The sequence below is a fragment of the Alosa alosa genome, chromosome 11 (genome assembly GCF_017589495.1).
Source record: "Alosa alosa isolate M-15738 ecotype Scorff River chromosome 11, AALO_Geno_1.1, whole genome shotgun sequence".
NCBI classification, from domain to species: Eukaryota; Metazoa; Chordata; class Actinopteri; order Clupeiformes; family Clupeidae; genus Alosa; species Alosa alosa.
In genome coordinates, this window is record NC_063199.1 from 2,338,051 (window position 1) to 2,365,545 (window position 27,495).

A 27,495-nucleotide genomic window follows, 5' to 3' on the forward strand; every position below is an offset into this window, starting at 1 on the left:
CAGCTGTGCGCAGTTTCACGCGAGTCATCATTGCCCTTGGACATTTTCAGCCGGTTGGAAATTGGACTAATTTTATTTTTATTTTTTATTTATTAATTTGTTTGTTGTCTGTCTTGTATGTCTTGGTGTCACGGGTACGCTGACGACTACGCCGCTCCGTCCGCTATTGTCTTTGTTAGTCTATGTGTCAATGACAATGTCTTATATGTGGAGCGCTTTGGGTTGCACTCTGTGCATGTTAAATGCGCTATACAAATAAAACTGACTTGACTTGACTTGACTTACCACACTGCACATAGCTGTACATACTGTACATATCTGTTCATACTAAATATCCATATTTATTCTGTTTTTCTTGTTCTGTTAATACACTGCATATATCTATATTATTCTTACTACCAAAATATTGTTAATGTTACTACATTGCACATATCAGTACATGTTGTTCATATTACATGGGTATATTTATTCTACTCCTATAAGGTAACTGCTAATACACTGCACATATTTATATCTAATTTATATTACTCTAAACCACTTTCTGTAAACCAACTGCATATTACTTTTCTGGAATATCATGGAATTTTAAGAAGTCTATTCCAGACATGGAAAGTCAGGGAATTGTATCATTTTTGGGGCAAAGTCATGGAAAATCTACTAGCCAAAATTCAATAATACAAGCATATTTACACACTGCATATTCCACAAGCATATTTCCAACTGTTTATTCAATGTGCCTATTTATTCATCTTGTTCTAAAAAAGTAAAAGACTCTTGACTGCTATGGATGCTCTGAAATCATTGGTCGGTATATTGTACTACTCAGTTATTATAGCCTATAGTAAGTCATGGAAATTCATTTTTTTTGTCAGGGAAAAGTCATAGAATTTTACATTTGACTTAAAGTGGGAACCCCGTTTGTACTTGTACTCTGCACAATGACAATAAAGTTGAATCTAATCTAATCTTATTATTATTGCCTGTACTGCTTTGTATTTGCACCTTTGCTGTATGTTTTATGTGTATTGGACAACCCCCTGTTTAAAGCAATCACAAACATATATTTTGATTGATTACAATGGGATGATTACAATGGGAAACATAATACTGTACATCTCGACTGTACATCTCGTGATAAGTAGTTATTCACCATCATTTGCAAATTGGTAATGACGGTTAAAAGTGATTGGGGGAGAGGCGAGAGACACGTATGGAGCACAGCTGAAGACGCACTGTCACGACATATAAGCAACTCTTCTGCAGGATAAATGTTTTTAATTCAGTCATTTGAGCAATATACTGTAGGGTAAGTGTTGCTTTTTCCAGCCTATGTTTATGATGGTAACCCATTGTCAGTCAATTAGTGAAAGTAACTGCATATAACTGTCTTGTCGTTGACTGACACGGTGAAGTTAGTTTCACTTTGCCAATGAGTTCAAATAATAGAGGAGTTTTAAATGCGTGAAGGCTATGCTAGGTTTTAGTAAAGCATGGTTTAGTGGAATGACTATTCCATACGGTATCGCAGGCAGCCCCCTTCAAATGCGCCGTTGATTGTCAAAATACTGATGCATTTATTTGACATTGCGCTTTACGCGTTAAAGGGAATGACAGATGTCATTCTCATTGAGTTAAATGATGTTATACGCCCCAAACACACCCATGACTGATTAAAAAACCTAGGAACACCTTGTTGCGCCATGCGCTCGACGTTTGATAACGAAAACCCTCCCAATGTGGACTGGACATCCTTCTAAAATAAGCTTTTGACGAGTGACGATAGGGCCCTTAATCTTCAGAAACATGCCGTTTAGAGAGCATATTTTGACATATGTTGTTAAACAAAAGTTGCATAAACCATGCACAAACCATTAAAACACCCATATTTTGATTGATTATGATACACAGAGGTATACTGTGCTGAAATAAACCCAATTTCACTTATAGGTGCTGTGGGAATTTTGGTGCACAAGAAATCTTCAGAAATGACCGTTCAGAGAGCATATTTTTGACAGATGTTGTTAAACAAAAGTTCTTAAATCATACACAAACAGTTAAAACATCCATATTTTGATTGATTATGATACACAGAGGTATACTGTGCTGAAATAAACCCAATTTCACTTATAGGTGCTGTGGGAATTTTGGTGCACAAGAAATCTTCAGAAATGACCGTTCAGAGAGCATATTTTTGACAGATGTTGTTAAACAAAAGTTCTTAAATCATACACAAACAGTTAAAACATCCATATTTTGATTGATTATGATACACAGAGGTGTCGTGTGCTGTACTGAAATAAACCCAATTTCACTGACCTTGCCTGCCTTGGCAAGTTTGATGTAGGCTACTGGACATACTCAAAAATTACAATTCAGACACCCTTATTGGCCAGACAGGCCTAGGTAAGTGTCACACTCATTATTTCATGAAATGTTGGCATGTGGCACATATTTTGATACAGGGAATGATAACAAACTTGTTTGTCAAATTTGAGACCTCCAGCTGCTTGTATGTTGGCAGGATTGGAAAATCTAGATTTCTAGGGGGCGCTATAGAGCCTGTGAATATGTGAGGTGTGATTTTACTTTGCTCATATATTTTGTCCTACATAGACATTACATGCCAAATTTAGTCTGTCTATGAGGTATGCAAGTTAGAAATGCTAACCCTAGGTTTAGATGGTCATAATTTGCATAGGTCAGACAGGCCTTGGTAGGATTACACCAGTTAATTCAAGATAGTGCTAGCATCTGACACATATTTTGATACAGGGGTTGATAACAGACTAGTTTGTCAAATTTCAGACATCTAGTGGCTTGTGTGTTGCCAGGAGGCGGAGCCAAATACAGGAAATATTGTATTTCTAGGGGGTGCTATAGAGTCTGTGATGTGATGTGTGATTTTACACACTCATATTTTGTGTCATATACGGATGTCACTCAGCAAATTGAATCAGTCTAGGGGGTTACAAACGCTAACCCTAGGTTTAGATGTCCTTGATTTGCATATGTTAGAAAGGCCTTCATAAGGTTACACCAGTTATTATCAACTAATACCAACATGTGGCACATTTATTGATAAGGGTGTAAAAACAAAATAGTTTGTGAGATTTGAGACCTCTAGCTGCTTCTGTGTTGCCAGGAGGCGGAGCCAAAGATTAGGGAAAAAAAGAATTTGTAGGGGGTACTAGAGTCTGTGAATATGTGAGGGTTGATTCCATTTCACACACATATTTTGTGCCATCCAAGGATGTTACAAGCCAAATTTAATCAGTATATCATAGTTAGAAATGTCAACTCAGTTTATACATACATGAATTGCAAAGGTCAGATAAGGTTATACCAGTAATTTTCAACATGCGGCACAAATTGATAGGGGATAGAAAAAAAAATGGTTTGCTGTATTTGAGACCTAAATCTGATTGTGTTGCTGTAGCTTCCTGGATGTGTAAGGTCATTTCACTCCGATCCCATATTTAAAAAACCTAGGTTAACATTAACAAACTCACCTTGCTGTCGTCGCCTGTCGTCTTTTCAGGCTCTTTGTTTCACTCCATAGCTGCTTGGATGACTATGAAAGTATAGGCTGGGGCCAGGTAGGCCTACATGCCTGTCGTTCTCCATGGCCAAACGGCATACAATGATACGAAATAGCATAAAATGCTTAACATGGCACACCAAATACATGTAGAACTCCTACACATACAGCTATGCAGTCACCCCCCAATCCCTCGCCGCTTTGTACCCCCAGTCTGACAAGTGGGTCTGTGTCCAGCGCAGACATGGCTGCAGGACCGGATGGCTGCTTGCCTGCGCTGGGTTACCATCCACCCCACCACTCCCCTCCCCTGTTGCAAGTCGTGTGTTTTTCATGTTGTGAAGTGTACTGACTATGTGCTTATGTTGCTGAGGTGTTTTTTGTTGTTCCCACACTGTACTCCCCACAGGAGCATAGTCTGGCGGTTGCTTTTTCTCCTCCCCTCTCCTCAGGTTATGCTGTATTCTTCCTCAATGCCCTGTCTTCTTGTCCTGTCTACCCCCTTGTCATATTGTTTGGGTAATGTATGGTTGATGGCTAATTTCACTGGTACTTGTGACAATAAAGGCACTAAAATGGTAATAAAACCATATGCCAGGATGAGATCACTGTTCAGAGTGACGCATTATTTTAAGCGCGGGTACTTTTTATGATATTATAGAAGGATAGATCCATGAAGGTAGCCTAAATGATATATTTTCGGAATGCTTGTAGTGTGTAGGTGTGATTTAAGCTATAATAATATATTAAATAATATAATATATTAAATAATATATTAAATCATATTCCACCCTGCTGTGTGTTTAATAAAACCATATGCCAGGATGAGATCACTGTTCAAAGGTGACGCAGTATTTTGAGCGCGGGTACTTTTTAGGGTATTATAGAAGGATTGGAAATGCATTGATTCCAGTTGCGGCTACTGGAAGCAACCGGAATCCATGCATTTCCACAGAATTATTTTTGGAATCTGGTCCCTTATCATAACTGTTCATTCGTACTCGTCGCTCGACTTATTGTGACTAAATTCATGATGGCGGCGAACGGTAAACTTCATGAAGGTACTGTCTGTATTAAATCGTCTAAACTACCAGTGCTTTTTGAAAGTTCTCAAAAGACTCGTTTTAAATGTCAAGGCCCTCGGAAGTCTACCAATGAAGTATGGAGCTACTTTGAGCCTCGTAAATGGTGTAAAACAGTGATTTATTTGCATGGCTAGGCCGATGCCCGAGGCACCCCCATCGAAAAACTGTTGGTAGAATCGGCTAACTAGCGCCAGATTTCTAAGTGCAGGGGACAAGCCGAGATGAGCTATGAGACCTACGTTCACACTCGGTATCATGTTTCAACACACTTTAGGTCAATATCACACCGGAATTCTCCTTTAAGATGATTAGAGATCTTCTCAGGTTGACATTTCTGTTTTATGAACTTTTTATCCTAATTCCTATCCTAATTTTTTCATGAGCTGTAAGCCATAGTCATCCAAAATAAGACAAAATAATTTAAATAGTTTACTTTATATGTAATGAAAATAAGTAGAGAAAATGTTTTTTTTTTCAATAAAATTAGGGAGAAAATTTCCTTTTTCACAATATTCCATTTTTTTTGAGACCCACCTCACAAATGACTTCATATTAAGGAAAGGTTATTTATTCTAAGAAAGTACACAACATAACAGAATATACTTCATCTGATTTACAAAAGACTGTCAGTGAACTAAAGACTTGTAAACATCAAAGTAAAATGAACAACAAAAAATAAACAGGTTTCTTTAGATGCACCTTGACTTTGCTCTACAAAAGTAAAAATAGGTGTTAATGGGCAAAACCTGATAGATATAAAAGTCAAATGTACAAAAGAGAAAATAAATATGTTTCACATTAAAAATCTAGTTTTTTTACTAGTGCAGCAGAGAAATTGAACTGATATGCACTCATACACACACACAACACAATTTCTAGTGTGCCAAACATACAAGTACAATTAAAACATTGGAAAGAGAATCCATCACACCCTCAAACAGAACAGTAATATAAACAGTATTTCATAACAGCAGAAATGAACACAGTATTCTGAAGCATGTTGTACCTAAAGCAATAATTGGGGAAATTGTTTATATTTCCACATTTCTACCCAGTTTTCCTTATAAGAAAATAAAAGCAATAAATGTGTACTAAATACTAGAATTTGTAATAGTCAGGGAGACACATTTCCCAATATAATGGACATCTGCAATCTGTGGAATCTAGAGAGCAAGCTAAAATAAAGACAAATTGATGGAGCAAAAGTGTACTCATAACAATGGTTTCCCCTTATTATTCAGTGACCAAGGTGAGAAGAAAATTCACAAGCTTTCATCCTATATTTGGGAAATAACCACTAGTAGAGTCCCCTTCTTTATATATTCTCTATTGGCCAAAAGGTTAACTTTAGCCAACCTGGCACTATGCTAATGCCAAACGATAGGCCTGTGAAGAATCTGATTCAGTGTAAGGCATAATGTAAAATTGGCCAAGATACAACTGTGCAGTGGAAAAACTACATAGTCCGGTTTGTTAGTGTGAGGTAGATTTGCTACTCGTGTAGATATGCTACTTGCGCAAATGGCCAAACAGACCAAAAGGGTTAAAACTTTATGGGCCACACCAGTCATGAATTTGTTACTTGACGGAGGAAAAGGTTACAGTGGAAACCTGAATTAAAAAGTGTTCTTTCACAGGCTCATAAGGTGAGGTTACCATAATAAAATCACAGTTTCAGTCATCAGATTTAGAAAATAATGTAAAAAAAATACCCGTATTCAAAATGACACCCTGAGAACTTCAGTACATTGAATTGAAAAAAAAAAAAAAAAAAATTAAAGTAATGAGCAATATTATTTACACCATCAAACTATAGTTAGTACACACACTAATTTCTCATGATACACGTTTCATCAGTATTCCCAAAACATAGCCCATAATTCACATTTGAAAGGGCATTACTGAATAGCAATCCAGAATATATATCAACAGTACAGATTTACTAATCAAACTATCCAGGTCACTGTGATGACATTATTAAGACAAACCTTGCCAGACACAATTTGATGCAGTCTCCTTTTGTCTTGGAAACATTGATTGGGCGCATATAGTAAACAGACATGAAAGAGCCTTACAGTTTGATAAACATTTCAAGGAGCCCTTTGCTTTAATATTTACACCAAGATCACAACCATTAACATCAAGGCTACCAGAAAGTAAAACCTCTTCATTTAATGTAACATGATATTCAAAAGCATAGAATTGAAAACAAAACAGTTAAAATGAAGGCAGCAATTATCAATGCATAGTAAGAAAGCAACACTAAACACAGATAAAAAAAAAAATTCCTGTTACACAGGTGTTTTCCGTTTTCCCTCTTTCCACATATGCCCATGGTGGCACACATTTAACATCTAATAATTCATAAATACATTCAGAATGGCGGCAAACACATGCCCTGCACACACTCAAAGATCCAGAGGGATGATCCAATGCTTGTCTAAAATAATCCTTTCAGTTATCCTTAGTTTGTTACACCTGAGTTTACTATTGATTATAAAAAAATAACCATGCAATTTTCCATAAGCATTCAGTGTTTGCTGGTGAATTATCAATCATTTCCAGTTAAAAGTGATAAAATACTTAAGGCTAGGGAATCAATCACATGACAATCATGAAAAAGAACTGCTCTGCCACCTGGCTAATCAAAAGCCTTCTGTTAAGAGACGAAAAAAATCCTCTAAACCCCAAACAGCTATTGGAAATGAAAAGGTTTAGCTGCATTTACATCATGATTATTATAACAGCAAAACTCCCATTTTTGATTAGATGGTTTCAGTCACGATACAAAAATTGTGTATTTATAGACAGTTTAAAAATGATCTGACGGCATATCGTTTTAGTTGATGTTATCTTTAGCTGTACAATCAAGAAAACAAACCAGAATTAAGAAGCTTACACTTAAAAGAATGGATTAGTTTCCATACTGTGCAGTTTAATTCTAAACTTCCTGTTTAGTGTTTAGAGCACTGAAGAATGCAGCAGTGAACATCTACTGCCTGTAGGGTATAAAAGACAAATGCAAAAGCCCTCTGTTTCTTATCCATCATGAATACAGACCAACAATTGTTGATTTAAATCTATAAATCCAATTAGTCCCCTCACCTGGGATGAAAGAAATTTTCAGATGGCAGGCGACTCTGTAGTGGCATTCTCCCTTGGAAATGGGGAACTAAATGGCTACGTCTAGAGACAGAGATGTGCGTTTGGCCAAGTGGGAATGGAAGCCGCTGGGGATGCTGCAAAGCCTCCATGAAATGACAGTTTGGTTGTTGGGGGCTATAGTGTGCTCTGGCATAATTTTGAGAGGGAAACGTGACTCTGTTCATCATGTGTAGTGGATGAGCACGCCCATCTTGCTGTATCCCACTTTGCACTGTCTGAGTATCATACATGAGGTTGGCTGAATGCTGTGGGTAAGTGGGATGACTGTGTGGCGCAAGTCTGTGGCTGTCCAAATCTAAAATTTCTTTCGGGCTCTCAGCTCGATCAAGGCTTTCTTCAAGCTGAGCAGGCTTCACTGAACTGACTGCCTCCTTAGCCTCTACAGGGCCACCATCAGGCCTGCTGGAAAGAGGACTTGGGGAAATCAAGCTGCCACCTGTACCGTCTGAGCTCACCTGAGAAATGCTGCTCTCTTTGAGATGGCCATTTACACTAGCAGGTGGGTATGCATTACCAGGGCCAGAGTAGTGGCGTCTGTGCCATTCTTCAGTCAGAAAGCTACTTCTGTTGCTTTGTTGCTGAGGATAGTAGTGCTGTTGCTGATACTGTGGAAATACATCCGAGCGTCCCTCAGGAGGCTTACCGGCTATGTGATATGAATACGGGACATGATGCTGATATGACGGGTAGCGAGCATCACTGGGGTGGATATTAACATTTTGGGATGTGTTCTGACTTGGAGGTTGGCCATTTGGAGACTGCACAGATTTCTCAATGTGCTGCATGTAGAGCTGATTTATTTGACTGCTATGGTTGTAATGGGCTGAGGTGTCATTCTTTTGGCCATGGTGAGACGGAGGTATAACTTGGCTATGAGCAGCACCTGCCACCTGAAAGACTCCAAGAGACTGGTCTTCCACTTGTAATTGTGATTTTGCACTTGGCTTAAGAGGACCATTAGCAGACCTAATCATGTCTGAGTTACTGTTATCTTGAGATTCCGAGATCTCCACTGAGACTTTCTGTTTTTGGGTCTCACTGTGTGTATGATCTCCATTGTCTGCTGCAGTACTCTGGGTATCAATCTGGGGCACAGTGGAACTGACAGGTAAAGAAGTAAATGGAATGGTCTTTGGAGCACCTGGCGGCTCAGATTTTAGATTGCTCTGTTTGTCCTGTATGTGCACTTTTACATCACGTGGAATGTTTACTGCAGAGCTCTGAGTGATTTGAGAGGGACTATGGGGAGCACAAAGAGGTGTTTTTTGAAAGCTGTCAAAGTGGGAATTCTGAGTCATAAACAGAGGCATTTTCTGCTCTTCTGATATCTTTAGTGCACTGGAGACTTGTTGAGGCACCGCCTGGGGAACTTGTTGTCCTTCCTGTGAGGTGTGTGGAGAGAACTTCTGTGGCTTAAGTGAAGAAACATTCTGGGGAGACTGTGAGGACCCATCAAGTGAACTCTGTTGTGATGTAGTGGAAGATGCATTGTAGGGAGCATGCTGAGGACCATTTGAAGAATTCTGTAAGGTTGGGTTATGATGAACTGTATTCTGAGAATTCTGTGGCAGATGAGTTTGGGATAGTTGACTAGGTTCACCCAGAACTGTTTGTTGGGGAGAATTCTGAGATACTTGACCATGATATTGTGGGACACAGTGGTTTCTCTCCTGTTTGCACAGATCAATGACAGGTACATGACTCCCTTTCTCTGAGACTGAGCCTTGGTCATAAGGTTTCTCATAAGAAATTCCCGATTTAGTTTTCACTGGACCTCTTGCTTGAGCACTTGTGCACTCTAAGGAGTTGGAAAGAGTTGCAGACTTTGGCTTAGCTGACAAGAGTCTTTTTGATGGTGACAAACCTGTGAAGACAAAAACTTCCTTTAAGATGGCATGATGGAGAATTCTATGAATCACATCATTACAGGTGGTCTTCTGAACTTAACAAACATTAAAATAAATGCAAAATAACCTTGGTTGCAGGAAATCACATATCAGTCTCAGAAACTAAAACAGGGTAACATCAGATAGTCGTCAGATTAATGCAATGCCGTTTCCCGAATGCATTTACTCAGGAGAGCTCAATGTTGTTTGATTTTAAATTCACTAAAGTAATAAATAACATCTGATTTCAGACAAAAAGTAAATGTTATACCCTGAATCAACTCCTGCTAGATTTGCTTTTTTTTAACAAGGTGGCTCCCAAATCCCGATGCAGTGAGAAGCAATGCGTGGCCATCCAATGAAAACTGTTTTTCTCCCCTTCAAAGTTGAAATTTGCTCGATGTAAACGGTAGGAAGTTAGTCATCTTGTTGTCTAACATTCAAAAGAAAAACACGACCGAAGCCCCTCTTGCTACTGTGAAGTCACCGGTGTTGAAGTATTTTGTCGTTCATTTACTTCAATTAACACTAACTTAGCCTACTTAACTTAGCAAGTGAAAAGATGTAGTTACAGTCCAAAATTACTTTAAGGCTTAAAATGCACATTGATAAGTACATATTCCATTAACACTGACCTTGGGTCTCATCGGAGTGTGCTGAAACAATCAAATTATCATTCTGTGTTGTTTCATTTCACCATGTTCATGTCTCTGTTCGTTCGGTTTACAACCTCCCAGTTGGAATGTTTTAAAAAAAAAAAAAGTGGTTTCAAAAGAAAAGCCCCCGAAACAGAATAGGAAAATGCCAAAAAAATAAATTACATACAAGGAATGCATTAATAGTAATATTAAAAAAAGGTCGAGAATAGAATCGTGACACCCCTAATATACTGTAGTCTTTGCCTCTTTTAAATTTTCTGTAATTTTTTTCTGCTCGAAATAACCGGTCCAACCGGGACCCCCCAAACCATTCTACAGGGCCCCCCTGACCCCGTTTAGAGACACCTCCACCATATCTAAGTGGTTTTATACTGTATGTAATAGCGTCTACTACTACTATAGGGCATGGTGGTGCACTGACTCCTCAGTTTTCCCACAATTCTGCTATCTCAATTCTACTCTTCCTCAGTTTTTTCCCCACATTTTGACAATCTCAATGCCCAAATTCCCTGTCCCTATACTCTAAAACTTCTTGGACTCCGCTCAGTGTTGCTACTATAGCCTATTATAGCCTATTAATAGTAGTAGAAGTCCGTTATTATTATCATTATTATTGCCATCCTTCTGTAAGCTACTTACAGAAGCTGCCCCTTGTGTCACTTAAATTACCAGCAGACACAAGCCAGAACTTTTGGAAGAGTACATACATCAACGTTTGGAAGAATACATCAACGTTGTTCCTGTGGCTTATCTTTAAAAGCCCCAACGGTAGGTTTCCACACAGTGAAACACCTCGCGGATTTTGGCCAGCAAATTTTGCCTCGGGGCGTGGACATCCAAAGCGCTAACCGTTTGACTACCGTGTCTAGCCAGTGGTGGCAAGCGAGCTAATTCGGCTATCAGCTAGTTCAAAAGTTTAAGAACTTCATGAAGACATACAGGGGTCTTTATGCCTCAGTTAAGTTGATGTTGATAAACAACAACTCATGTTCATAGAAACAACAAGGTCACTAAGACATAATATATCTCATACCTGTGTTGCAGCATGTAGCCTAGCTTCTGTGCTAGGCTTACAATGAAATGCAATGTCCGGAAATGCTCTTTGGTCTGATTATGTCCTTCCCGGTTTTCTGACCTTAGCTTTTCTAGTTTGGCTAGTATTTTGCATTCTGGGCTAGCACTATCGTTACCAGCATTTTGATTTAATTTCAAATTATCATTCTTCTTTTTCGAAGCATCTTGTTTAATCGCAGGTCTATTTCTTGAAGATGTTGCCATTGTCAATTTGTGATGAAATGCCGAGTTTTAAGAAATTTGTTAGGTTATTTAGTATTTGGTTGGACGGAGCTCAACCTCTAGGTTGCTGCTTAAAGCATGTCATCACGCATGTCGGAACATTTATCTCGTTTTGTAGTGTCATTTTGAAGTATATGTTTGCCAGCAAAAGCTTTTCAACAAGCATAAGGCCATCCTTAAAAATATTCTTGTTTGCAGTTACAGCCAAAAAAAATTAAAAATGAGTCGGTAGGTAGGTCATTTTTATTTTTTTCAAGATTCAAAGTAAAAAAATAAAATAAAATTTTGGTCATGGTGATCACGTAGGAATGAATTTACACAAATGTGCATATCGTGACGTAACTGACTGGGTCTTGCGGACCCATATTTTGAGAAATGCTGAATAGACCACAACCAATTTCAGTACCTCGACACGGTCACCGTTAGACTAGCGGGGAGAAGGGATGGGAAAAGATCTGGGCACAGTTCTTCCAGAACTTCGTGCCAAGTAAAAGCGTTATCAGTTTGTGTGAATGAAACGAAGCGTAGGGCCATAGTGTGACATGCGTAAAACCAATGGTGTAGAGATGACACCACAGGGTTTTATTTAGGTGAGCTACGTTTGCATATAGGCAATTTATATTCACAATACTTAGGCCTACTATAATAAATATTATTTTATTGCATTTGTATTGGTTGTTTAGAGTAAAAAAAAAAAAACAATCGGTCGGTATTAACGCAAGTTTACAACCGGCAAGTCGGTCGGACTAAAAGGGTCGGTTCTAAATTGACAGGGTCGGTCGGGTTACGGCAAACGAAAGTGAAAGTGGCTACCACTCGGTTTCTTTTCTATACCAGCTATCCTGGGAAACCTTTTGAAATTGCAAAGGGAAAGCACTAGAGATGCACCAATAGATCGGCTGGTGACTGGAATCGGCCGATTTTCACGTGATCGGCCATGACCGGCGACCGGCCGGTCAGTCTGAGACATGCCGATTTTATCCCGGTCAAATGCACTTGTGCGCCACAATTGTAACAACACCCAGCTGAGTTTGCAAAGTTTGAAGAAGCTAGCAACCAGGCCAACACTCAGGGCTGGATGTAGGGCTACAAAGAAAGCGCTAATAGGCTACTGAGTTTTTCTATGCAGCAAACGCTGTGCTTTGCCATTAGCCTACTGCGTGGAATTTACTAAGCTGTCACTTCATTAGGCTACGTAAACATCGCTCATCACCGCCTGTCACTGCCGCTAATTGCGTGCCCACAGCTGAACCACAAGCGCTGCTGAACGGAGATAACCGATTGCAATGCGACATTAAAAATAATCAGTTTAGCGATCATAGGCTACATAATAAGATGTCAACAAGCAGCAACATTCAGTAGCCCTAGTAGTTCTACTCCACTTAAAAAAAATATACTCGGAACTATTTACTGCACCTAGACTAGGGCTATGCCTTAAAATACCCTAGTAGATTGAGAAGTGGATGTTGTTAAAGTGAACAAATGATAGCCTATTAGAAATGCAAACAAACGTTAAAGTTGCTTTTGACATAGTAGCCTACAATGAAGAAAACTGATGCTCTGAATACTGAATCAGCCGTCTCTGAAAGTTTCTAGGCCTATAGCCTAATTGATGCATTTAACCGGAATTTGGATTTAATTTTTTCACCGCAAAACAGACGTGCACTGTTTTCATATATGGTGGAGCACCTAATCGCCATTAGCACTTCTCCTCCCCTGTGTTTGGTGATAGCCTAGGCTACAACCACTTTTCACTCGCCATCCCATAAATTCATCAATGCATATGAAAATATGTTACATGGTAGCATGTTCAAATGTATCATGACAATTTTTCTTATATCTTTAGTTGGATATTGGATGTGAGAAGAATAAAATGGGTGTTCCATAACTTAACTTAATCCATAATTTGATACTGCAACTAAAGTTAGACTTGAAGAAGAATCTGTCTGCTCACCAGTTCCATTTTTTTAACAGCCATTTCATTATTGATAAGTTGATTACATGTCTATATTAACATGTTCTATCAAAGAAAAGATAGAAAATAACTATTTGTGTGTGTGCTGTAAAATGGTTAGAAGAAATGAAATTGGAATCGGCTAAAATCGGTATCGGCAGGTCAAACTCTATGAAAAATCGGAAATCGGTATCGGCCCAGAAAATTGCAATCGGTGCATCTCTAGAAAGCACGCATTGTTATATTGAATCATGTATAGCCTACTCTGTTATTTAGTAACCTACTAGCCAACATGGGCAAATCCGTTTCATGTCCACTCTGTCTCTGGCAGTAGGCTAGTTTACGCAAGCAACTCCTCAAGGCACTAGTAGTATGTAGGCGGTTATGAAATAGGCTCCCTCCTTGGTGACCAGGGTATCAAATTAAACTAGAAGTTCTCATACACATGTTAGTGGCATTCCTCCCTAGAATGAATTTAAGGCGAAAAAAACTGTACTTCTCCAAAGCTCAACTCTCCTCTTTTCCATAAGCTTTCTGCCTCTCAACCAGCAACCCACTTAAAAGAACATGTAACTTCTTTGGGAAATTAGCTTAGGTTAGTGGTCTATACATTTTTTGACTCCTTAATAAAGTACATCTCCTTATATTTTTACAAAAATAATCTGAAACATGCTGCATACCTTTGCAAATCCCTTTCTGATTCAAAGCCTACTAGCCCACTGCTACAGAATTATGATAGTCAGCTCAGGTTGCATTTATAGGCTATAATTAAACTGTTTATCTGGTTTGACATCTTGTTATCTTGTCTGTGTGTAAATCATGATATTGAATTCTGGTACAGTGAAAAGATGTCATGTAAAGACAGAATAATGAAGCAGAAAAAGGAGCCATGTGCACAGCCCTGGAGATTGGGCACAAATATGGCAGCGCTCTCCAGTCTCGTTAAAGTGACGTAGTTGGCATCTGCTAAATGGGCCGTTTTATTCCCCAGTCTAATTACAGTTGTAAATGAGCTTGTAAAACAACATCCGAGCATTTTTTTGACAGACCAAAGTTGCATACTTTCTATGTTAACAACCAAGAGAAAACTAGCTAAAAAAAAAAACTCTGCTCACCCATGCTATGAACCCTTAATTACTAGTGGACATACACTACTCACAAAAAGTTAGGGATATCTGGCTTTCGGGTGAAATTTAATGTTTCAGCACAGAAAGTACTGAAACATTGAACTGTTGGACATGCCTAGTTAAGGTTTAGAGAAGATCACATTAAGTTCACCTGTAAAGGTTATAGTGGATTTTAGGTTCATCCTAAAATTTCACCCGAAAGCCAAATATCCCTGATTTTTTGTGAGTAGTGTATAACCGAATAAACTAAAATCACCGATTGTTAACATTTTACTTACTTAACTTACAGTTCTCACCCATTTCTTTGTTGTGGATGCTGTGGCTGTCAGTGACAGGACATAGAGGCTGGACATCTGGTGGGGCCTTCTGAGAAAAGTATAGTGGACCACTGCCCTGAGGAAACACCGGAAAGGTGGCGACTGGTCGGCTAGAAGAAGCTTGAGAAGAGGCAGTCAACTGCTGCAAGGCGAGCATCTCTGGACTCTCAAGCATAGAAGCCAAGTGAGGCTTAGAGTTTGAAGGCATCATTGGCCGCTGAGAGATGGGAGGAAGGGAGCCAACAACACCTGGAATCTTGTTCTGATTGTTGTGTGGAGTGCAATCCACTGGTTGCTCTGGCCAAGATTTTGGTGGTAAGGGATGAACCACACCTAGGTTAAATGGGTGTCTCTGTTTGCGATTTTGCTCCAACATCATGGGTCCACTCTGTCTGGGCTGAAAATGATTGTTCATCCCTGACCAGATGTTAGGTGGCTGACCAGGAGGACATGAACTATGTTGAGGGGGAACATCCAGGCCTGAGTGTCTGCTGACACCTCGGTAGAACATCTGACCCCCATCAGGACGCTGGTTAGATGGGTACATGCTGCCCTCTGATGGTGGTGTACACAGGCCTCCAGACTGTAGGGCTACTGGTCTGGGACCCAAGGAAGGGCCATGCATAGGACCCATGTAGGCATGTTGCTTCTGGTGATGCGGTGGAAAAGGTCTAGTCTCAGTCATTGGGTACCTTGGGCCTGCATAGTGTCCCTCTCCATAAGTAGCCTGTAATGAAGAGACAATTATGGTTATACAACCATTCTATATGATTCCTTAGATTGCTTAAAGGTGAGGGGTTTATCATTAAAAACACACTTTGTAAAGGACACACAAAGATCAAGTATAACACTTTTTTTTGTTGTTTACACAGCACATTAGCTGGTTACAAATAACCAGGGTGCAATGAGAAAAAATAACATTGAAACATTTTATAAAAATTACTGCTCTGGTGACCTCCCACTTCCAATGCACCATTGTCGCTTGAGTGCAACTCTAAACATTCAGATCCTTTTTTTCCTTACCACACTGTAATAATCTGTAATAAGTTTTCTGAAAATAATTTACAAACCAGAACATGTGCCATACAGTTGACCATGAAGGCTCAATTTCTTGCAGCTGTTAAAACATGAGCTAGGTAGGTAATATACAGCGGGGGAAATAAGTATTGAAAAAATTGAAACATTTTTTTCAGTAAGTATACTTCCAGTGAGGCTATTTGCATGAAGTTTCCACCAGACGTTAGCATTAACTCAGGTAATCCCCCATATTAACATTAAAGTTCATAAGTAGTTATGTGTAATAAAGTTGAATGACAGGAAAAGCCTTTATTTGTAATGGCAGCTTCAAGACAATTTCCTGTATGACGAAACTAATCAGATGCAGTATTCAAATGTGATAGCAGTCTAGATAATCTTGAAGATTCCAGGGGTTCCTATTGTGAATCCTGATCTTTAGTTAACCTCATGAACTGTTCAGTTGGATTTACAGGAAGTCAGACTCCATTCATCATTCTTTCAACTGTATGAAGTCTGCCGGTACCATGAGATGAAAAACAGACCCACACCATGATGACTCCACCTCCAAACCTCACTGTTGGTATGGTATTTTTAGGGTAATGTACAGTGCCATTTCTCCTCCAAACATGGTGTAGTATGACATCCAAAAAATTCAATTTTGCTCTAGCCTGACCAGAATACATTCTCTCAGTATTTCATAGGATTGTGAAATTGTTAGCAAACTTAGTGTAGCAAACTTTTAATGGGCTTCGACATGTTTTTCTTCAGTAAGAGGAGCATAGAGGCCATGGCGGTGGAGTGCATTACCTATTATTTTCTCTGAAATAATTGTACCTGCTGCCTCCAAGTCTTTCTGGAGCTTTCTCTGAGTGGTCCTTGGCTCTTGGGCTACTCTTCTGACTATCTTTCTGACTCCCTGGTCAGAAATCTTGCGAGGAGATCCTGTGCATGATGCAGCGATGTTCCTTCCACTTGCAGAAAATGGCCCCAATGCTGCTTACTGGAAGATTCTTAAGTTTTGAAATGCATCTGTAACCAGTTCCATTGATGTTTTGTGCAACAATAAGGTTGTGAAGGTCTTGGGAGGGCAAAAACCTTTTTTACCCCCCCCCCCCCCAAAAAGCCTTTCTTTGCCTTGGTGTACTGCTTTCTCTTAGTGTGTTCAATACTTCTTTCCTGTGTCATTCCACTTTATTGCATATAACTCTACTTAAGGAGTGTAATGTTTGGATTTTTATATATATTTACCTGAGTTAATACTAATGTCTGGTGAAAATGTAATGCAAATAGCCTCACTGGAAGTATACTTACTACTTACTGAAAAAAATGTTGACGTGTTCAATACGTATTTCCCCCACTGTACTGTATAACCAACACCATGAAGGGATTTTTATCTACATCAAGCTTGTGGTGTAAATACACTGTAAGAGTAAAAAAAAAAAAAAAAACTTTTGTTTTTTCTCAAAATAAAATTGGCTTCCCGTTAAGTTTGGACAAGTATGCAATGCAAGTGTATTCATCTATGAATGAAATGAACATGGGCACTTCATACACAGAATGAGAAACTGAGCTATTCCCACACTGATTTTCATGCCGTATAAACTTTTAATGGCCATACTGTCAACATGTTTGTCTTCCATCCTACAAAGTTTGGGAAAGCTAAGAATAAGCAAAATCTGGAACTGTGCGGCAACCATTTTCCTGGATTCTGTCTGATTTAGATACGGAAGGATGTTTGGATACGGAATGACCCAAATACTAATACCCAATGACTAAAGAATTTTAAGTGCTCATGTAACTTCAGTGCCGCTTCTGAAGGGGAAAACTCTCATTTGATTATGTTGGTGGGAAATTTTTTTGTAGTTTGCTACTTATACTGTGTGAAAAATATCTACCGACATTATAGAAATGTGTTGATCATTATTATTAAGATTAAGACTGAGAGTCTTGAATTTGGCATTCAAGTCTATGAGAATCAGGGAGTGTTTCCATGCACACCATATTCCAGTTTTATTCGGAGTAATGAGAATATTCCAATTGTGTGGTAGTCATGTAAACGCCTTATTCCAGCTGCCATAACCCAATTAAGCTCGTATTCCGTTTACTAAAAACCTGAACTAAATGTACAAAATATGTCCACCACTCAGTCCTGTATATTCTCTACGCAAAAATAAATCATTCTGGTCAATTTGTCTCCATCTCCTACTCTTGCAACTTTTGTGTATGACGAATCAAAACGATAAACAATGGCTCCGTGTCAATCTTGTGCTGCTACATGCCCACCAAGTTTCGTGCACCCCGGTCTTTCAGTGTCCCGGGAATCATTGACACAAAATTGTTTAAGAAAAAAAAAACCTGGGGGAAAAACTGACTATTTCATTCCATCTGCGCCTGTTTTTTTGATATTCTGGTAGCTTGTTTTGATCTGCTAACAATTGGCAAATAAAGCAAAAAAAGGGTTGAAACAAGTTTGCAATTCTAGAGGTCAATTTATGTATTAAAACTAGGGGTGTCAAGATTCAAATCCTCGATTCGATTTCATTTTCGATTTTAAAGTCAAGATTCGATTCAATTTTTGACCCTTTTTAAAATATTACTATTAATGCATTCCTGGTATGTTATTTACTTTTTTTTGGCCTTTTCCTTTTCTGTTTCGGGGGGCTTTTATTTTGAAACCGCTTTTTATTTTGAAACTGTTCCAACCGCGAGATTGTAATGTAAACAGAACAAACATTAGGCTAAACAGAGACGTGAACATAGTGAAATGAAACAACACAGAATGATAATTGGATTGTTTCAGCACACTCTGAAGAGACCCAAGGTTAGTGTTCATGGAATATGTACTTATCAATGTGCATTTTAAGCCTTAAAGTAACTTTAGACTGTAACTAGATCATCGTTTCACTTGCGAAGTTGAGTAGGCTAAGTTAGTGTTAATTTGTGCAAGAGGGGCTTCGATTTCAGTAGGTTGATGTGTATATTTTAACTGGCTGCAGCTTAAAACTAGACTGCATTTCCGGCGGGAACTGCGAAAGTGTGCTTGCCCTGGTCCGGTCAGCAACGTGAGCAGACAGTGGCATACGCTATGCTGAACCAGGCTTGATCCAGGCATTGTACCAGTGCCTTTCAGTGTTGGAGCAGAGGCAATATCTCAAAAGCTCTAGGAGAGGGCTATTCAACTATTGGCTTGCGGGTTGAATGTGATTCGTTGGATTTTACCTTTGGCCTGCCTTCAAATTTAGCTTCTATGACTGAGATCAAATCAATAAAATAAAATGACAGCAGTGATTGGCTGCAAAAATAAATAATGTCACGCGTCTTGCGCCTCTCAAACTAGGCTATCAGGTAACCTACAGAGGAATTGAAATTATGAAATATGACCAAGGCATTAAAAAGCTGCTTGTTTGTCAGGATACTTTTTCACTGATTTATTTTAAAAAAATATGAGCTATGAGTGTGAATGTTATATATTCCATCCCACAAATTATGTTTTACTGGTTTATTTGACAAATAATCTATATGGATTTGCTCTTTAAAAGACCTTATGTCTGTTTGGGATTGTTTTGTGAGCCTGGGGTTGTTTTGAGAGCCTACTGATGTAGCCCATCTCAGAATAAAGGAATACTTCATATTACTCTAAACCACCGTCTGTAAATCAACTGTATACTACTGTCTACATTGCACTATATTTCTTGACCTGTCTCTGTATGTTTCATCACCTTTCTATATGTTAATTGCTATGAAGGCCAGTCGTTCTAAATGGATGGTTCTATCTCTGCCGTTGTCAAGCGGGCATATCATAGAATTCTGATTAACCTTATCTTATTTAAAACATCTCTATTTTACTTATCCCACTTCCATACAGTGGGTCCCATTAAGAAGTGGCCACTTCATTCAAGGCCACCGTGATTCACACAGCAGCATTATTAAATTAATCTGTCACCATATGCCTATGCTTACGTTTGCAAAGAAAACATTTTAATTTGATTCACATGAAACGTTACATTTCATGTACATGTTGACAATGAGTAGGCTAGTTTTGGTTGTTGGTGGTGTTATTGCATCCCTTAGTTATGCCTACAATGCAAGTTCCCTCGCGATTGGAAGCTCCTGTAGACAATAGTAGACGCATTTCAAAACATCGCGTTAGGAGTCCTTGCCACTTCTTTTAAGCTGGTGCTAGTTTTAGGGCTAAAGTGCTTCGTGAATTACTGTTAGTAAAAAAAATAGCAGTCCTAAAGTTACAAGTGACGAAGTTACGAGTGCAAGCATCTCATATCAAATGACCATGGCATTACGCTAAACAACATAAATCCCAATTAGCAACATACATCTCCTCCCTATAGCTAGCCACACAAGAAATTAATGATACTAAATCTCTGCTTAGCATCTCTGCTTCACCCATAGCTTCTCCGCTTAGCATTCTAATAACAGAAGGGGCACATTTATGTTGACCAGTACAACATGACTCATTATGTCTGTAACTTAACTGTATAAAACATTACATAAAGGACGAAACCATATACAGCACAAACACAGGGAAACCGATAACAGGTTCTTGGCCACAAACTCAAAACGCTCTCTGAAGCCCTGTTCTAGAATCTTTGCTCTGAATGCTGTGTTGCTAGGCAACATCAAATAAACGAAATCGGAGCCATATAAAGGTTACCTTTATATGGCTCTGAACGAAATGATAGTCTTTCAGTATTAAATGTGTACGTGTGCTTCCGAATGGATGTGTGTGGTTTACAATTAGAATAAACAAGAAATAACATTTCCAATAATTTCTCATGATAAATTACATAATATTTGCACCTTCCTTACTTGTGAATCTCACATCATATTTCAAGTAGGCTACACTAGTGAAATGTAATACAACGTTGCCACCTAGCGTCCAGATGTAGGCTATTTAACATTAACGTGACATTGCTTGTTTATTCTTTCGTCAACTCCATGCTTTTAGGAAAACAATCTTTTTATCATAGTTCTCTCTTCAATGAGCGATTACCAGCTCGTTTTTGTAACAGAGATAGCTGTTTGTTGTCCCTAGGTTTACAGAAACACCTATTCATATTAATACGTAGCCTATGGAGTGCTGCCGACCACTGTTCATTACATGGCCCAGAATGCCTTGCATGTCTTTACAACAAAACAACACAGTAAAACCTAAATGCCCGTAAACATATGCATTTGCATACTTGTAACATTTTTAATACTACTCTCCCATCATGATATTTAACAATAATGAAAAATTTTATTTGAATACCGTCAATGTGAAAACAACTCTTATGTAAGCTATATATAGCTACTGTTCTCCTTGCTATTTCAGTTCGTAAGTCCATACTATCCCATGGCAGAACAAGGATTTCATGATTGGGCAAGGTTGTCCAGAGACATTGTGGCTGCCCAGAGGCATTGAGCATACTTGGAAGGCATTGTGATAGAAGGTGAATGGTCGCGAGGGGTGAATGGTGAGTTACCAAATACCTGTGGGTGGTTTTAAGTAAATAATGGAAACTTTTGGAATATTTCTTTTAGCTTATGCACCCTCACATTTGAGTCCCCAGTTCATATACAAAATTTGGTATCGATATGTGACAGTGTTCCTGAGATATGGATCGACTTCCTGTTTGAGCTTACCCGCCCGATTTCGTTTTGGCTGTGACGGGCAAACGCTTTTGAAATCAAAATCCTTCCGTAACTTTTGTGAGGCTTGGTCCAAGGATAATGTACGTCAAGTTTAAATTGGCGTTCGGATCAAATTGTGACCTGTGAAAATTTAGTTTAAACTTTCTGTTCAATCCAATATGGCGGACGAACGGCACGCCCACCTGACGTCATCTTCGCGACCAACTTACACCGGTACTGACCGGACGTTTTAAAGTTGGAACGGTGTCTCTGTCTCAAAGGGCCTAGGCGCTAGGGCTGACAAAAAATTAGGGAGACAGGAAAAATAATAATAATAATAATAATAATAATAATAATAATAAAACTTAAGAAGAACAATAAGTGTGCTGCTTTGGAAGCACACTTAATTAGAGGAGTGTTGACCCTGAGTTCAACACATGCCTGTGCGTTTGTGCGTCGTGGCATACATGCTGGACGTGACATTGGGGGTGTGGCTGCATCGTCGATTCTACTTTTGGAGTTCAAAGTTCGAGATTGAGATGTAATTTCGATCGATTTCGATATAAAATCGAAAATCTTGACACCCCTAATTAAAACCTAAAAGTTTAAATGTTGTGACGGAAATTTTCGATGGGTGAAAGCATCATAATGCTCAAAGCAGGTTTTTCGCACACTGCTGAAAGATGAAGAATCGGTGGAAACCCGTCAAAGCGGCCTATTATAAGGATAAAATGCAAAATAGCGGCTCTGATCTGGGCAAATTCACCTATTTTGAATGAATGAAATTCAGGGACAGAAACCGCTGAGACGTCATGACGCAGACACCAGTTCTACTGCATGTTGCTGGTTTATTCAGAATATGCCGATAAACATGTAAATGGGAACATTCCCATTTCTGCTGGACATGGAAATATTTTGTTTTGAATATTTTCAGAATATGATCAGAGTATGATCCTTAATCAGAATATGGTGTGCATGGAAACATGTGATGTGGTGTGCATGTGTGATGTGATGGTACAGGGAAATTAACTTTATTTGAAGTTGTTGAAATTTTAAGGGAATTTTGTTGCATTGCGCATCTCACCTGTATGTTGTAATTATGTGGTATACACTGTGAACGCGATTCCATAGACATCACTGGATTTTGCCCGTGGACTAACATCAGCTGAGTTAACATTCGGGGCCCAGATGGATCTGTTGGATGATGGAGCTGCTAAGAGTCAAGACATGAGAAGTTTTTTTTTTAGTGTTGAAGCAATGGCAGCTCTACTTTACAGAGATAAAAAAGTATATTGTTAAACATTCACATTAGTGACCACTGAATGTAAACATTAAGTGTTCACTAATATGGATTTGATCAAAATAGCAAATAAAATGTATCTGTGTATAGAAGTCTTTTACTTGAGTTGAGTATACAAATAAATGCATCAAAGTTCATCATGACACAATTAACCTATTTAACCACACAAGTTTTTTCATGGTTTGTAAAAGGCACACTAAAAGGCAATTAGAAATAATTAAGATTTAAGGATTAATTTCTATAAGCAACACTAATGTCTGGTCATCATTTTCAATCAATGCATGCACTGTGTAAATGTTAATTAAAAGAAATAGTGACACGTTGAATACCATCCTCAGATATGCTATGCAGATTATAATCTTGATTATGTACATGAATACATTTCCCAAAAAAATCCAATTTACCTGTTTTGTTGGAAGGTAAAGATTAGGTTGAATATCAGTGCTAGGCTTCATTTGATTTAGGACAGCATTTGGTGAAGTCGTTGTTTCACTTTTCATTAGTGAAGGTGGCGGGACTGCTGTTTTGCATCTTTTCTCATTACTTGTACTCTTGCCACTGGGGAATGCTTTACGTCTATGGGCCAGTTCAGTGGCTCTGATCAGGCCCTCTGGGCCTGCCTGCCGTTGTCCCTTGCTTCGCTTTCTTTCCTTTCGATCTTTGTCTTCAGCGCTCACATGAAATTCTTCATCCGTATCACAATCCTCAGGAGGGCAGTGCTTCTGCAGTGCTCTACTGAAACAACGGTCCAGGGACTCAGCCATGATTGTATATTCTGAAAATATATAAAGAATGCCATATGATACCAATACTACCATCAATCTATTTACTCCACAACATCTCCATACAACTCCCTGCTTTGTTAAAAAAAAGTAGTTTCAAGGCTTGGATAGGCAAGGAAGAAATTGAAGCAACAGAAATTTAATATAGTATTTATAAATATGTGTTGATTAGTGAGTAATTACCTTAACCGACAAATCAAGACATTCTCATAACCTTAGAATGAGTCCTTCAAATTTGCATAGCGCGGGGATGCCGGACTCAGAGTTAAGCATGTTGCGGCATCATTTTGAAAGTGGCCAAAAACTGACATACTCCACAGCCTTTTGCATATTTTCACATTTAAGTGGCAGCATGGTTAGAATACAAAAACAACAAGCAGCCTTGTAGCTTGGTTTAGTGGGCTATTCATGGTGGTTTCTGGTTTATGCAAACAAGTTTGAGAAGAGATTTTGTGAAATGAAAGATTGTAATGTTGCATGTAAAAGGGAAGGGATCATGAATCTTTGTTGATATTGCAAAGTTATGCATATGAAGAGGCAAGAGAGCATGAATCTGTTGCCACGGGAGACAAAATTGTGACCGCAGAAAACAAGGATAACTTGCACTTAGGGCTGCCCAATTTGGGCAAAATGTCTAATTGCAATTTGTCTGATATATTGCAATTTGATGTCAAGGTTCAGTTCAATATCCCTAATTTAGTATTAAGTTGGGCCACTTCTGATTGGTGAGCATGTCCATGAGAAGTAGGGCTGCACTGATATATCTGCCAACATCGGTATTTGCCAACATCGGCCTTGTTTACTGATATCAGCTATTGGCAAATTTATATGACATTTAACGATGGCAGTAGCTGATGTTCATCAGTTAGGCCATCCTTCTTGTTTGCAGTTACTGCCAATTTTCGGTAGGTAGGTCAAATTTTTTTTTTTCAAGATTCAAAGTAAAAAAAAAAAAAAAAATTTTGGTCATGGTGATCACGTAGGAATGAATTTACACAAATGTGCATATCGTGACGTAACTGACTGGGTCTTCAACCCGTGCTTTCAGGCGCATCATTGCAAACCTCATTCTGATGCAGATTATATAGACCAGCCTTTCTCAAACTTCTTTGACCCGAGGCCCGGTCATGGCAGACTTTGGGGTCATAGGGCTCATCTACATGTACCCAGAAAGAAGGCTACAATAGCTTTTGGCCACGTTATATTGAAATTTGACTATACAATACTCAATGCTATACAGTGTATTATACAGTCTCTGCTCTGTTTCTATGGAAGTTCCAAAAAACAACGTTGTTCTATTAAGTTTCGTTAAATAAATAAATAGCCTTCCAACAGGTTGAAGCGGAGCTTTGATACCAACATTATCGATTAGTTTCAGTTTCTTCTCTCGCGAGCGCCAAGCCCATTGAATGAATGCTCATACCACCACTTAGTTGTAGAGCTCCATGTTTAATGACATCGATAGCAGAAACGTTTGTTTTCTTTTTTCGTCGGTCCGCGGTTTCTTGATCAACTGCGCAACAAATTATCAGATGAAGCACCGGGCCTAATTTCACTCCACGGACCAGCAGTCTCCACGTTGCGGACCCATATTTTGAGAAATGCTGAATAGACCACAACCAATTTCAATACCTCGACACGGTCACCGTTAGACTAGCGGGGAGAAGGGATGGGAAAAGATCTGGGCACAGTTCTTCCAGAACTTCGTGCCAAGTAAAAGCGTTATCAGTTTGTGTGAATGAAACAAAGCGTAGGGCCATAGTGTGACATGCGTAAAACCAATGGTGTAGAGATGACGCCACAGGGTTTTATTTAGGTGAGCTACGTTTGCATGTAGGCAATTTATATTCACAATACTTAGGCCTACTTTAATAAATATTATTTTATTGCATTTGTATTGGTTGTTTAGAGTAAAAAAAAAAAACAATCGGTCGGTATTAACGCAAGTTTACAACCGGCAAGTCGGTCGGACTAAAAGGTGGAAAAAATAAATATTTGGGTCGGTTCTAAATTGACGGGGTCGGTCGGGTTACGGCAAACGAAAATTTTTAAGGATGGCCTTATGTTGAAACAATTCTGCACTAGGTAAATGTGCTATGATGTGTATATTTATGAATTAGTGAATAGTTTTGTTTCCACTCTACCAACATGTTCAATTAACAACAAAAACAAAGAAACAAAATACTGGCATTGGTGAACGGCCAAATTTTATTTTATGCATCCGTATCGATATCGGCTCAAAATTTCATATGAGAAGCACAGCGCTTCTGTTAAGTGAGCTTCACGGTCCATCACACATTGAGAATAACATGAATATAAAAATCATAGATGTAACCAAATTAACCATTAGGATATGTTCCAAGCGATGTGTTTGTGCAAGCGATGTAACTTTTGCACAGTGGTAAAATCAACTGCTGTAGCCTACATCGGCACAGCTTCGATTGATTATTTGAATAAAGCTGTAAACTCTATTCACTGCCAAAAATGTAGTATGACAGGGAAAATCACAATCATGTTCAATAATGATTCATGAAAACTATATTGACTTTACAGCCGGCTCTCCCAACTTGCTAGTTCAAATTTTATGTAAAATGTTGCCCTTCAAATTTGTTGATGAAGAAACACTTTCAGTGAAACAGGTTTACTTGGTAATGACATGATTTTAGTATGTGACTAATTTACTTTGTAAACATGTATATATTAATGTTTTCCCTACATCATGGCATATCAGGCTATAGGTTGTACTACGCACTTGGAAAGCTGGGGGTGATAGGAGTATTTAGGGAGCACAAAATGTGTCGACAAACGTGCAGCAACATGGCTTTCCCCAAAGGGATGGTGGTTGCGTGGACCGTTGGAACATGAACATACAGTACTGCTTAGTCTGAATCCTCTCATATTACTGCTTACTTACCACTATCCTCTCCATTGTATTCAAGGCAGTTCTCAAACATGAGCTTTACATCTTTCACAAACTCCTCCTTGATTACATATTCACCATCATTCAACTTCCTCTCAATTGTTGACAAGTCCATTGGCATCTTTGAGGATAGACAAAAGCATAACATACATTATGATTAACAGCAACATGTAAAATCCAAGCCTTTACATTTATTCATATTCATATCATATTCAAGAGCCTATTACATGTACCTTGATGATCTGATGATAGTTTGGAGCATAGGACTCATCAACAGGTTCCAGGAATGGCCATGCATCTTTATGAGCTTTAAGCACATCCAAGACTAGCAATACAAAGACCATGATATAGCATGTAATTGAGCATTTAGAATCATGAAATAATTATTGACTTAACAAATGGAAATTACATTACCTGTGTACAGTGCCGTGTAATCATCATCAATTTCATAGCTGTAAGACAAACAAATGTTGAACAAAACATTCTAGCAGTCTTATGAGTTAACTCAGAGCTTAGGCTGATTAGTTTAGAATTCTTACAACTCTTTGGTCTTGTTATTGTGATGGATCGGTGAATGTGGCTCAAGGTTCACCAGTTCAGGGGGTAGGGGCTTCCCTTGGGAAAGCAGCCAGGCCTTCTCCTCCCGAAGCTTCCTTCGGCGTGCACGTTCTGATAAAAAAATATGGGTGAACATGGCTAGTCAATGAAGCGGGACACAGAGAATAAAGGAATGTCTAATTCCAATCAGTTGTGTGCAGTTGCAGCACTCATTTGGAGCTTCCATGTAGTTAGTCATTCATATCGGAGTCCTGCACAGGTCC

The 27,495-nt window shown here is 38.8% G+C and overlaps 1 protein-coding gene across 5 annotated transcripts in view; it reads right to left on the reverse strand.

Moving 5' to 3' along the window:
• Positions 1–5,127: 5,127 nt before the first annotated feature.
• Positions 5,128–27,495, reverse strand: part of LOC125303171 (cat eye syndrome critical region protein 2 homolog) — a 58,990-nt gene continuing 36,622 nt past the window's right edge. For 2 of the 5 annotated variants that reach the window (XM_048256727.1, XM_048256731.1), the window contains exons 10-17: positions 27,214–27,343; positions 27,089–27,126; positions 26,908–26,999; positions 26,669–26,795; positions 23,377–23,747; positions 22,757–22,885; positions 14,989–15,754; positions 5,128–9,652 (exon numbers count right to left, since the gene is read on the reverse strand). In XM_048256727.1, coding sequence (XP_048112684.1) covers positions 7,725–9,652; positions 14,989–15,754; positions 22,757–22,885; positions 23,377–23,747; positions 26,669–26,795; positions 26,908–26,999; positions 27,089–27,126; positions 27,214–27,343 — 3,581 coding nt within the window. In that variant the 3' untranslated portion in view covers positions 5,128–7,724. The remainder of the gene's footprint in view (positions 9,653–14,988; positions 15,755–22,756; positions 22,886–23,376; positions 23,748–26,668; positions 26,796–26,907; positions 27,000–27,088; positions 27,127–27,213; positions 27,344–27,495) is intronic. The other 3 variants (XM_048256728.1, XM_048256730.1, XM_048256729.1) reach the window with 3 other exon arrangements.